Here is a 12,945-nt window from a genome sequence, read left to right as displayed (position 1 = left end):
TCGTCGTTCAAATGTGCTGAGCGAGCACGGAGGTGTGGCATGTACGTTTATGCGATTGTGATTGCATTGCAGCAAAAAGGCCCCCCAAGAGCGACAGAAAGAGAGAGACGAGTGGGCATACAGAGCGTTCGTAGGGGGTTGCTATGGGCTAAAACTGCCTGCGCGCATGTCAGGCTGTGCCGATGCAGCCGTGGGTGTCCTAGGCGAGCCGTCTGCATCGGACTGGGTATGGAAGCCGTTAACATAGCTCCTAGGTGCTCCTTGTTGATGCGCCGACCCCGCGTGCGGATGCTGTCGCGGCGGAGACTGTGGTGGAGACAAAGCCGAATTTGCGCCGAGTTGTGGCGAAAGCGACGCGGTTGGTGCTGTCGAATGTATTGGATATGCGTTGTTCGACTGTTGTGTGGGCGGCGAAGTGGTGTGGGCATTTTGCCGTTCGAGTTCGGCCTGAAGCTGACGTGCGAGCGCCGAAGTCTCCACCGGTGTCTGCTGTGGAGTATTAGCTGGCGCCGGTGCGTAGCCCCACCCTGTACCGGGCGCACCGAAGTTGCTGCTGCTACTAGCGACGCTCGATTGAGAACCCCACGACCCAGGACCCCCAAAGTACGTCGGCTGCCCATAGCCAGCGCCCATGCCGGAAGACATGGCAGGGTGGTGCGAGTAGTTGCTCGAAGACGAGAGCATGGCCACGTCTGCATCGAGTGAGCTTGGTGGTGGTGCGAGGGCCGAATTGGAGGGCGAGGCCGAGGTGGCTGGGTGTCGTCGAGCCAAGTTGTACGGATGGGCTGGATTCGACGGACCGGCGGCTGGATGTGGATGCTGCTGGCCGAGCGACAGCTTGAGCGATTCGCGGATCTCGTTGATGTCGTTGCCCCGATCGCCGGCGTGGAAGCCATGCTGCATGGAGCCGATCAGATCGTCCATGTTGAGCGCCATGATGCGCGTATGCAAGCGCGGCTGGAGCGCAAGTCGAGCAAATAGATCAGCGGAGACCAGCGCTGGGAGATGCAAGGAAAGGACGGATGCAACGAGTGGACGTCGGATGTGCTTGCCGACGGACAAGGCTGGAGGATGCGCACGTGGTGGATGGAGCCCAGGCCGATTTGGCGCAGTGGGAATGAACGGCGGATGGTGCGTGGAGATTGGAAAGGTGGGGGTGCAGGAGCGGCGCCGAGAGCGATGAACGTAGGATGGTGGGAGTGATGTGGGGAGGGTCAGAGCCGGCTCCGGATGTGAATGTGATTGAGACACTTTGCTGATCAGGGGGGAGAGAGGGTGAGGCGAGTGTGAGAGTGTGAGAGTGGATCCGGCTTTCTCTCTCGCCTTTGTCGCCTGGCTGAGCTACGCGTGCTGTTAGTGTGAATCGGTGGGCTGACCGGAGCGTCGGTCGAGAGCAGTGTGCGGGTGCGGACGCGGACGCGGGTCCAATTTCGCTGCTGCTGCGATGCGACCGGCGTTTGAGCCGAAAGCGTTGAGAGCCTGTCTGTCTGCGCTCATCATCGGCAGTCAGCCAGCCTCCCTCGCCGCCTCGCTGCAGACTCGGTCGGCGAAAATCAGACGAAAAAAGGTCTGGAAATCATGAATTGAGGCCGAGATTTGCGGTGCGCTGCGCTCAGCTTTTTCGCTCAGCGCTGCTTGCAAGCTGGCCCCCCGGATAATCGGCTAACGCTGGGAGCCTGACGCTGCCTGTGTTTTCAACTACTGCTCCGACTCCACTGCTCCACCGCTCCACCCCCACCGCCGCCGACGCAGAGCCGGTCCTTGCCGCCACCCGTCCGCGGCTCAATTGCTGCACATCGCATGCTTCGGTCTAACATCCTGTCTCAAAAAAATCCTTACTACAGTCCGGGCGTCCATCGCTGTCTTACGGTCAAGAGCGCTCCTATGCTTGTCCATTGTACCCATTGCTTCTGTTGCTTTTGAGAAGGGAGAATGACGGCTATCCGAAAGCATCCTCCATCTCGTGAAATCGGCTGTGCGCAGTGAGCATCCATGGCCGCAACGCCTCCCCGCACAGCTTGCACTGCTCCAGCTCTTCGTCCTGCTCCGAGTCGTCATCAGCAGATCCAACGACAGCATCCTGCCCGTTGTCCTCCGCACTTTGAGATGGGATCAGCGTCGATGGTGGCGGTGATGATGATCGTGAGCGTGCGACCAGATGCGCAGATGCGCTTTCGACGGGGAGTCCGAGCAGCGGATACAGCTCGTGGTCGTGCTGCATCCACACCTCCATCGCTTCTCCGCACGTGGCGCACCTCAGCGAAGCTGTCCCAGCATCCACGTCGGCGCCTTTGACAGGTGCCACCATCGACAGTCGGTCCGCGCTTCGCAGCCCTGGGTCTCGTTCGAGCGACGCACCAAGACCATACTCGGCCATGATCTCCTCGCGCAGCTCGGCAGGCAGACTTGCCAGTACCGCTGCGTCAATCTCGCCCGTCTCCGCCTCTGGCATCTTTGAAAAGCTTGCGCCAATACTGCGCTCTGTGCCAGCTGATGCCGATGCAAAGAAGCTGCCCAACGCCCTCTGCGGCCTTTTGTCGCTCAGCTCCAGCGCCGCAATGTTGATCAGGTTCATGCCATCGCCCACCACGTCGTCGCCACCGATGAGCGCACGCAGCAGCGTCTTGCATGCCTTGGCCATCGCTCCGGCACGCACCTCCCTCGGCTGCTCCAGCTCAAAGATCTCCACCGGCATCAGCGCCTGTTTCGAGACCCGGTTGTTCCATCCCTGGCGCACGCTCAGCCGAAGCTTGAGCGGGTAGCGCACCCAACTCGCTGCCTTGCCCTTGGTAGCTTTGCCCGCAGTAGCAGGCATGGCATCCTTGTAGTCGCGCACAACGCCCGAGTCGGTCCGCACGTCTATTGGCTGACTCGCTTTCTCGCGGTCAGTTGAGCTACGCTCCGACAAGACCAGCTCCAGCTCCAGCCGGCGTAGCAGAGATAGCGACAGGCGGTAGATCTCGGAATGAATCGCCGCGCCCCGAAGGCTCGGGTAGGGATACGTGTCTTCGATCGAGATCTGCAGCGGAAAGTCCGGAGCCGGTACCACGGGTTCGGCATCTCGTCCGCATACCAACGCCCACAGCCTTGGCCCAGTGACGTCGCCAAATAGGTCGACCATCTCTTGCAGCGACAACATCTTGCGCGTCGTCCCCACCATCAGCCGTGGCTTGCTGGAAGCCACTTCACCGCCTCCGTGTGTCTCTTCATCCGACACGCTGGTGGGCTCCATGAAGTTCGACCGCACCTTGGGGCCGCGTTGCGCTGCTGCAGTCGCTTGCGGATGCAAATGGTCTCGGATCTTTTCCACCACAACTCGTCCGTAGCCCGGCAGCTTGCGCAGGTCCAGCGGGTCGAGGAACTCGGTGATGTGATGCAACAGCCTTGCCTCCTGCTTCTTCCCTGCCAATCGTCCAGCAGGAGAGCTCGCGATGGGAGGCGCAAAAGTCGTCTGCTGGTTGGGCTTGTTGAGTGCTCCCACCAGCTTGGCGAGCGACTTGGTCGGTGCTACTCCAGCGGAGCATGTGAGTCCAACCTCGTCCGAGATCCTCTGGCGCAGATAGAAGGCCAGATGAGCTGCCGCCAGCATGCGTTCCTGCCACCAGTCGGGCTGGTTCTCGTTCAAATGATCCGACGCAGCCTGCGGGAAAACGTGTCCCGGGCCTTCGTTCGGCCAAGCATCATACTCGAATCCATACTGCTGGTCCTTCTCGCCCGCACTGGGGGGGTTGAGATCAAAGTATCGCCTTCCCTTGGCAGCTGTTTTCAGATGGTGGTCGATCATCTCTGTGACATCGCAGAAGAGCTCGTCCATCCCGAGCTTCTCCACCCTCTTGTGCCAAACCACCGAGCGCACCAGACGCCACACTTGCGACGATACCTGGCGGAAGTACGTAAGATCTTCGCCGTTGACAAGCACCATGTCGGGGCACTTTTTGAGCGCATCTTTGATGCTATCGAGTTTGTCCACGCCGGCCGCACGTGCCTCGTAGCTGATGGTTGCAACGAGCGCCTTTTGCTGGATCCCGATCGGGATGCCTATGAGCGAAGGATCGCGCTTGCGACATGCAGACACGTAGAACGCGTCCAGATCCAGCGCGATGATCACACGACGCGCATAGTCCGGCAGCGAGTCTAGGTCGCCATTGGCATGTGCGGTCGGTCTCTGCCGCTTGGAATCGTGTGGTCCATGATCGCTGGACGTGCGCTTCGAAGGCGATGTTAGAAACGCAGCTGCGTCAGCGCGAGGTCGAGACGGGCTGGATCCATTCATGGTGCTCGAGCTCGAGTTCGCGGCTGCTGCCGGCGCATCACCTTCAGCACCTCCATCTGCACTCGCGACAGTCCCGAGCTGTCGGACAGTGATCAAAGGTGGTCATCGTGGTGCAGCTCGTAGTCGCCGAGTTGCGGGAAAGAAAGCTCGAACGCGTCACGGCGGGGAAGAAAAACTCCACTTTACCGGACGCCCGGCTCGTGCGCAATCTCACATTGCTCAATTTTTGCCCAAGCCGGCCTCGAGCTCCCAATCGCAGGGGTTGCACCTTCGTGCCTTGCGCAGGTCTGCCTTGCGCATGTCTGCCTTGCGAAGCGGGCGCGTCTAGGCTAGGCTCGAGGAATCAGTCGCTCGAGAGCTGATTTATTCGATACGGAAAGCAATTGTACATGTGCGTGCGAACAGGGTCGGCGGACCATGTCTAGGAGACGTACTTGTATGCAAGGTAGGCACCCAGCAGCATGAGGGGGATGAACATGAAGAGAGGGCTGTTGAATCGGTCGCAAAGGTAAGATGTTGGAGGTCAGCAATTGAGCTTTTGTGGCACAGTCCACAATGTCACGCATGGAGCGCGAAAAGGCGATGGCGGGAAACGGAGAGAGACTTACTGGCTGTTCAGGTTGGTGTTGTTCTCGTTGGTCACGGCACCGCTGGTGGTCTTGATCTTCTGCGTCTGATGGGCGAGAAATCGCACGCGTGTGGGATGCCAGAAGGCGGAGACGAGCGGACAAAGTGTTAGCATGTGTCGAGCGCAGCCTCTGGGCAAAGTTACAGGGAGGGAAGAGCTGCACGCATCGATGGACCAATGTCGCAACCAAAGCTTGCTCGTCCGTTTGCGACGCCGATGAGAGTGGCCTTCGCATTACGTGCAGCTTTGTGTCGGTAAGGGTACTTACGCCGCCTTCCAGCTCGCCGACAAGCATGGGACCGAGGAGCGCACGCGCATCCTCCGAGTGGCCGACATCCTCGAACGCCTCGGTGGCGTCCTTGCCGGCCTCGGTAACAAGAACCTCGTCACCACCGGGGTGCTGTTCGGCGCGACCAGGAGTGAGAGTGCGCGCATGACAGTCGTCGGATCGTTGCAGTTCACATCATTGCCGGAATTGGACGAGAGCGCAGCGTGTTTGCAGACGAAGGGTCGGATGGAGTCGGATGGAAACGTGGAATCAGGCCGTCAGCAAATGATCATCCATGCGACTCGGCGCGATCGTAATTGATCGAGCTAGCCGTGACAGATCGGCATCTGAAGAAGTACGTACCTCATCGAGGAACTTGCTGACGTTGTAGACTGAGGACGCGCGCAAGGATTGCCGAACAGAGATTCCGATGCAAGATTATATGAGAGAAGAAAGGTCAGCGCAACTTGCAGATTGACTCGCACCATCCAGCCAGGCAGTCTGTCGAGGTGTCGATCTCGAAGCGCATCCGAGCGCCGTCTCTCGGTAGACGCTTCTGTGAGATGTGCTCGTAGATCGCGGTGCTGGCGGTGCTAGAGATGGTTTCGAGGCAACGTACCCTTGCCGTCGATGAGGAGCCAGAGGTCCTCGTGGGTGTTGTGCTCCTTGAGCTGCTCCATGGTGATCTTCTTGGACTCGGACATGTTTGCGGATTTACAACGATGCGACTCGGATGGATCGGAACTTTGTGTGGGTGGATATGGTGGAGGAAGGAGCTAAAGAGAGTTGTGGAGAACGCTCGACTCTGAACAAAAGAATGCGGAGAGGCTGTCCGGCGTTTCCGTCGAGTGACCACTTCGAGAGAGAGTGCGTGCACCCGCCGCCGAACTTCGGCCCTTTGCTTGACGCAGATCTTCCACCGCTTCCACAGGCTGGTTTGGGCGCGCACTCTCTCTCTCTCTCGTGTGAGCATTTCTGCTGCGCGTGCGTATCAGCAGCAGGTGTTTTGCCGCCGCAGGCCCCCAACACCGAGAGTCGCAAGTGGCAACCAGCGATTGGATTCAACCGCGGTTGTGCCCGAACTGGCTGAGCTGCGAGAGACTGACGCATGTTGGACTTTCCCTTTTCTTTTTCCTTTTTCCGCACCTCGCTTTCGAAAGTCGACGTCAGGGCAGGCGGAGGTGAGTGCGGTTTGGGCGTGAAACTACTCCTTCACTTCCGAGGTGCGTCGAATTTTGGGCCGTGAATGCCACGAGCTCCGACCAGACAGGTTGAGGCCAGTAGTGTGAGTGTCGACCGACAGCGCGCCACTCGAGCTCGAGGCATTACAAATGACGTTCAACAGCACACCCTCTCTCCGCTCTGTAGGCTTCAAGATGCGCCCTGACAGCAGGAGCCGCCTCCAAGCAGCGTGCAAGCGGCGTCGTGAGCATTCAATGTTGCCAGAGGGAACGGTAGGAAAGCTCAGTCCATCCCCGATCTTTTCCTGGCAAGCATCCATTCCGCGCAGCTCTCGGCGTCATGCTCCTTTCTCGCATCGGGCACGATGAGCCTGATGTCATTATCCGCCCGACCGGCGGGCCTTCAACTCCCGTCGTCAGAATGCCAGTACCGTCTGAGCGTCTTCACTGCCCGTGTCCAGCACGTGGTCCTTACTGGCTGGGGGCAATGTGAGCTCCTGAGAGTCTGGCTGCTTTGTGCAATGTGGAAACGAGGGGGCGAGATGCACAGAGAAACCCCAACATGATACCAGACTTGTCGGCGAAAAAAAAGAGAAATAAAAAAAAGGATAAGAAAATGCGAATAGAAAAAGCAAAAAAAAAGGAAAGCGACCCCAGGCGGGCTCGAACCGCCGACCTCAGCATTAACAGTGCTACGCTCTAACCAACTGAGCTATGGAGCCTTAGATGTCGTATCGGCTGATTGTTGTCATCACATCAACTCACAGCTTTTGAGAAGCATCGTGACGCGTGCCAGAAGAAGGTGGAAGGAGCGCATTGATTTGTGGAGAACAACACGTCCGGCTTCGTACAGGCTTTCGAGCTTTGCCTCCCCTCCTCGACCTACGACCACTCTGTCGAAGCCGCCGCGGCCGCAAAGCCAGCCAGACCAAAGTGTAAGCTGGGCACGGGTGTCGTCCCGCGGAGTCAAGCCAGTTCAGCCTGGCCATCCCTGCAAGCTGCTCCAGGGCAGCGGGCCCGAACCTCGCCGCACGCTCGGGTCCACGATCTGCACGCTAGATGCTGTCTTGTCAGCGCTGTTCGCTCAGTATAAGTCCGTCAACCTGCTCGGACTTATCCCGCTAGGACCTACTGGCATTCATTCGAGGCATACAGCCAAGGTCCTTCATCGGCCGAAGGCTGTTCGGCTGCGACCCTCTCCTTCACCATGGGTCTCATCAACTTGCTGCTCAAGTCAGTCATATTGCTGCTCGATCTACGCGATACGTACGACGCGCTCGGCTCGGTGAAGCTTGCAGAGATCGGCAACGAGCACAAGATGGTCATTGTGCGCAATGTGCAGGATGGATCGAGGCAGGCAGCCACCCGGCGGCGGGTCGGCACTTCGAAACGCAAGGCAGCCGTTCGGTCGGCACTCACCACGATCCTCGTGTGGAATCTCTTCCACAAGCTTGAGCCGGTCTGTGATCGGACCGTCTCCTGGTTCGTTCCATTCTATGACTCCTTCAAAACGCTTTTCCTCGTGTGGATGCTCTTCACGCGGAGTTACGGAGCGTCGATCCTGGTTTACCGGTTCCTTGCGCCCCTAGTCCGCCCATACGAGCACATCATCGATGCCAGCATTGGTATCACACTGGCTCTCTTCAGCTGGATCGCATCGCTCCTGGCCCCGGTCACCGAAAGCTGCACTACGCTCCTCCACGGCATCATCTCTGCAGCCCCACAATCCGCACAGAGGAGACTGAGCATGACTCCTCTCGAGCCACCGCTCGAGGCCAAAGCCGACTCAGCCCGAAGCACCTCAAAATCGCCCAAAGCAAAGAGCAAGAGGAGGCCGCCTTCACCGCCGCCTCCATCTCAGACAGTCTTGACCCACTCGAAGCCTGCTGCGCCCGGCCAGATCGCGGCATCAAAGACGGCCCGACAGACACAGCCCGGGCCAGTCGTGGCGAAACGGCTGCCTACAAAGAAGACATCGAGCGCCGATTTGGCTGCAAAGCGCCGCATCCTGCAGGAGCTTCCCGTGCCAAGCCACGCATTCGAACCGCAGACTCCAGACACCACTCCGGCATCGCAGACCTTGTCAACCGGTGCACCTGTCACAGGCTCTCCGAGCACGATGGTCACGGCGGTCAAAGAAGAGCCGATAGACACCTCTATGGGGCTGAACACAGCTAGTAGCAATGGATCTGGTCTTGCTGCAATGCCACTTTCGACAGTCCCTGCAGACGCCAAGCCAGAGCCGCCTCCGACGCCGCCCACCGGCCTCCAGAACTACGCATTCATACCAGGGGTGACGCCGCAACGCAGTGGTCCTTCCGCGGTGATTTCGCCGACGCCGCGCTTCCCAGGCGGCTTTGCGTTCTCCTTTGCCGCTTCTCAGGCTTCCACGTCGACGAGCTCAAATCCCTTTCAATTGCAACCGAGGCTGCCCGCCACCGCCCAGATGGCACCCCTGTCACTCTCTTCCTCGCAAGGGGCCCCGCCCGTGCTACCGCTTGGGGCCAACAATGTTGCGCTAACGCACGAGACGGTCGCTTCGGCGCACGACGATCGGATCGTGCCTCCGCCAGGCAGCGCCAAAGTGATCCGAAAGACGCCTTCCTCGGGGTCACTCAAGAGCAACGCGAGGGCGATCCCTGCACCAACCGTGCCCAAATCGACGATAGTCGCCAACGGAAAGAAGCGCAGCAGAGCCAAAGCAACAGAAGACGCAGATACCGACGGACCGACGAAATCCGATGCTACGAAACCCTCGCCGAGGAAGCGGTCCAAGCCTGCACCAGGTGCTTCTGCCTTGCGCAAAGCCTCAGCTACAGGCGACCCAGCGACCGCCAAATCCAAACGCGCGCCGACAAGCACAAGCGTCCCCAGCAAGGGAAAGGCGGCGGTTCAGACTTCCTCAGCAAAAGAGGTTGCTGCGAAGAAAGTGGCCGCTCACAAGGGCAACGGCAAGTCTTCTGGGGCCAAGGCGGATCAGGATCCCGTCACCACAGAAGGGAAGCCGGGCAGCAATTCGAGTGGCTCGCCGCGGAAGAAGCCGATCAACGTTGCGACCACAACAGGCATCACGTCGACCAAGCCGAGCCGTGTCGTCAAGAAAGTTTCCGCTGTGGGCAAGCCCGCGGCCGACAAGCCCGCCGAGTCCACCCCACCAGCGGAAGAGCCGCCTCCCACGCGACTCACCCGCAGCCGTACAAGGCAACACCTCGCAGATTGAGAGACTGATAGTGTAATCAGCAACGTCCTCTCGACGTCCACACATGCTCGCTAAGTATGCTATGTGAGCGAGTGTCCGTGGGTGCATCACAGACGGGAATGGGAGCATGTTGCCGCAGGCCCGTTTTCGGACCCTCTCAGGTTTGGCAGGAGGGTTGTGCCGGCCGGGACCCGAGGAAAAGTGCCCGCAGCCAAAACGCCGTGTGGAGTTGTGTGATCTCAGAGAGAGGTGGGAAGAACGAAAAAAAAGCGAGGGAAAAAAAAATTAGAGTCTCAATCCAGGTCGCGGGTCTCATTTCTTGCTTCTTGCTTCTTCTTCGCTACGAACATTCCGTCTTCCATCCATCTACATAGGAAGCCAGCTGCTTGGGCCGGACATCCCGTTTCGACCGGTGCTCAGGCTGAACGGAGGCTTCCGATGCCATCCACGACATCATGAATCGCTCCATCACCGGCGCTTGGGCGAATCCGCGCAACAAGCTTTCGCTCAACAGCCCGCTTCCACCCTCTTCTTCCGCTGCCTCGGCCGGATCCAGTATACCCCCTCCTCCCGGATCAGCTGCTGCTGCTGCACTGGCTAGGCAGCAACAGGCGCAGGCGCAGCAGAATGGCGAATCGTCTGCAGCCAATGAGCCATCCGAGACCAATGCAGCTGCCTCGCCCGTAGCAAGTGGGTCCGCACCAAGAACAAGGCAGAGCTCGCCTTCGCTCGCGCCCTCGAGCTCATCCCCGATTAAACGCAAGTCCCGCTCCTCACGCATCGACGGCAGTGGCGCGGCAGGCTCGTCTGCAGCCTCCTCATCTTCCAAGAGACCCAAAGGTCTCATCTCCAAGCTCGTCAACGCCGCCGAGAAGTATACCCCGCCTCAGACAAGGCTCGCTGATCTCGGTGGCATCTCGAGCGCCATCGAAAAGATCCTCGAGCTCATCGCCATGCCTCTCTGCCATCCGGAGATCTATGCCCACACGGGTGTCAAGCCACCGCGCGGTGTCTTGCTCCACGGTCCTCCCGGATGCGGTAAGACGATGCTGGCTGGTGCTGTGGCTGGCGAGCTCGGCGTGCCGTTCTTGTCCATCTCCGCACCCTCAGTCGTGTCCGGCACGTCAGGAGAGTCGGAGAAAACCATCCGCGACACCTTTGACGAGGCTGCTAGCATCGCGCCCTGCATCCTCTTCATCGACGAGATCGATGCAATCACGCCAAAGAGGGAGACGGCACAGAGGGAGATGGAGCGCAGGATCGTCGCCCAGCTACTCACTTCGCTCGACGATCTTAGCTGGGAAAAGACCGACGGCAAGCCCGTCATGATCATCGGCGCAACCAATCGACCCGACAGCCTCGACCCGGCCTTGCGGCGTGCCGGTCGATTCGATCACGAAATCGCCATGGGCGTACCGGACGAAGAAGGTCGCGAACAGTAAGTCACTCTCTCTCGCCAACTCTCTCCCTCAGCCGATGTCGACAAGCGCGCTATTCGCCTCGGACAGTCTCGTGTCTTGCATGATGCACAACATACACAGCGCTAGCGGCAATGGGCCGTCCTGTGCGTTTTGGCCTTCGGGCCTCCCATTCAAGTCCCTGATCACACGACATGTCCTTGGCAATAGTCGGCGTTCGCCACCGTCGTTTGGGAGCAGAGGTGCCGTATCGAAGTGGAGCGGGACAGTAATGACTGACCTCTCTGGGCAATCGCCTACCGCTTTGTTGATGATGACAGGATTCTACGAGTGCTCGCGCAAAAGCTTCGACTCTCCGGAGACTTTGACTTCCGCGCACTGGCCAAGGCTACTCCGGGCTATGTCGGAGCCGATCTCACAGCATTGACCTCGGCTGCAGGCATCATCGCGGTCAAGCGCATCTTTCAGCAATTGAGCGAGGCCGAAGCCCTGCCCGAGAGCCTGTCAGCGGAGCGCATCTCCCAGGCCATCGGGCTGGACACGGCCACGCCTGCCGAATCGACGAACGACGACGTCGTCATGGGCGATTCCGACACGCCTGCCACCGACGTGGAAGGGCAAGCAAACGCTGCCGTCCAGGCAAATCTCTCCGCCGCAGCTACTCCGGCCGGCGCCGAGGCCAGCGTCGACTCACCTGCGCCTTCCACGGGAGCGGTGACGCCCGCAGCTGCCGACGGCGATGAAACCCAGACTCCAACAGGCGAGGCTGCGCCTTCGTCAGTGGCAAAGTCGAACGTCCGTCCTTCCGCCACCTTCTTCGATGCGCTTCCTGAGCACATTCGCGACTCGTCGATCGCCTCGTTCCTCAAGAATCACCCGAACCCTCTCAGCGATGCCCAGCTTGCACCGCTCGCCATCACCAACGCCGACTTCCTCGTGGCCCTCCCCTCGGTGCAACCGTCGTCGAAGCGAGAGGGCTTTGCCACTGTGCCCGATGTTTCGTGGGCAGACGTCGGCGCGCTGCACTCGACGCGCGACGAGCTATCCATGGCGATCGTCGAGCCGATCAAGCGACCCGAGCTCTTCCGCTCTGTGGGTGTCTCGGCCTCGTCCGGTGTCCTTCTGTGGGGCCCGCCTGGCTGTGGAAAGACCCTGCTCGCCAAGGCGGTCGCCAACGAATCTCGCGCCAACTTTATCTCGGTCAAAGGGCCCGAGCTTTTGAACAAGTACGTGGGCGAGTCGGAGAAGGCGGTGCGCCAGGTGTTTGCACGTGCACGCACATCGTCTCCGTGCGTCATCTTCTTTGACGAGCTCGACGCGCTCGTGCCACGCCGAGACGACTCGCTCTCGGAAAGCTCGAGCAGGGTGGTCAACACGCTCCTGACGGAGCTGGACGGACTCGAGACACGTGTGCAGACATACGTTATCGCTGCTACCAACCGGCCGGACATGATCGACCCTGCAATGTGCCGTCCCGGTCGTTTGGATAAGCTGCTATACGTCGACCTGCCCAAGCCCGACGAGAGACTCGAGATCCTCAAGACCATCACTACCAAGACTCCGCTTAGCGATGCGGTTGATCTGGCGACCATCGCGTACGACACCAAGCTCGAGGGCTTTTCGGGTGCCGATTTGGCTGCACTGGTTCGAGAGGCGGCCGTGCTTGCGCTGCGCGAGACGATTCTCTTCCACAATTCGCAACCAGCGGCGGAGGAACCCGTCAGATCCAAGAAGCGAAGAGACGAGGACCAAGGCGTCAAGGTGCTCGTGACTCAGTCTCACTTTATTGCGGCGCTGTCCAAGATCCAGCCGTCGGTATCGGCTCAGCAGCGACGAAAGTATCTGTCGCTGAGGCAGAAGCTGCAGGGCTCTGTGCCGATTGACGCGGGCGCCCCGAGCTCGGGCAGACGAGCACGCTTCGATGCCGACGCGGACGACGCTTCCACTCCGACGCCTGCCACTTAGATCTGTGTACTTG

General features: G+C 59.8%; 4 protein-coding genes and 1 non-coding gene across 5 annotated transcripts; 2 read left to right on the top strand and 3 right to left on the bottom strand.

Moving 5' to 3' along the window:
• Positions 1–141: 141 nt before the first annotated feature.
• PAN0_007c3208 (uncharacterized protein) lies at positions 142–1,497 on the bottom strand (the record flags this gene model as incomplete). The annotated part of the gene is made up of 2 exons (XM_014801293.1): positions 142–998; positions 1,377–1,497. 2 exons carry the CDS (start codon positions 1,495–1,497, stop codon positions 142–144), a joined length of 978 nt encoding a protein of 325 aa, XP_014656779.1.
• A 442-nt stretch (positions 1,498–1,939) lies between these two features.
• PAN0_007c3207 (DNA polymerase iota-like protein) lies at positions 1,940–5,873 on the bottom strand (the record flags this gene model as incomplete). Its single annotated transcript, XM_014801292.1, has 6 exons — positions 1,940–4,334; positions 4,708–4,761; positions 4,882–4,946; positions 5,170–5,301; positions 5,533–5,561; positions 5,789–5,873. 6 exons carry the CDS (start codon positions 5,871–5,873, stop codon positions 1,940–1,942), a joined length of 2,760 nt encoding a protein of 919 aa, XP_014656778.1.
• Positions 5,874–6,998: 1,125 nt separating this feature from the next.
• On the bottom strand, positions 6,999–7,072 carry PAN0_t007c0006. The gene has a single exon. It is a non-coding gene; the product is annotated as a tRNA-Asn (tRNA).
• Positions 7,073–7,557: 485 nt separating this feature from the next.
• On the top strand, positions 7,558–9,570 carry PAN0_007d3206 (uncharacterized protein; the record flags this gene model as incomplete). The annotated part of the gene is made up of 1 exon (XM_014801291.1): positions 7,558–9,570. The coding sequence occupies one exon, from the start codon at positions 7,558–7,560 to the stop codon at positions 9,568–9,570; it is 2,013 nt and encodes a 670-aa protein (XP_014656777.1).
• A 434-nt stretch (positions 9,571–10,004) lies between these two features.
• PAN0_007d3205 (AAA-domain-containing protein) lies at positions 10,005–12,932 on the top strand (the record flags this gene model as incomplete). The annotated part of the gene is made up of 2 exons (XM_014801290.1): positions 10,005–10,987; positions 11,288–12,932. 2 exons carry the CDS (start codon positions 10,005–10,007, stop codon positions 12,930–12,932), a joined length of 2,628 nt encoding a protein of 875 aa, XP_014656776.1.
• Between the last annotated feature and the right edge of the window lie 13 nt (positions 12,933–12,945).

The sequence above is a fragment of the Moesziomyces antarcticus genome, assembly GCF_000747765.1.
Source record: "Moesziomyces antarcticus DNA, scaffold: scaffold_v10007, strain JCM 10317, whole genome shotgun sequence".
NCBI lineage: Eukaryota > Fungi > Basidiomycota > Ustilaginomycetes > Ustilaginales > Ustilaginaceae > Moesziomyces > Moesziomyces antarcticus.
This window is presented reverse-complemented; position numbering and strand designations above follow the sequence as displayed.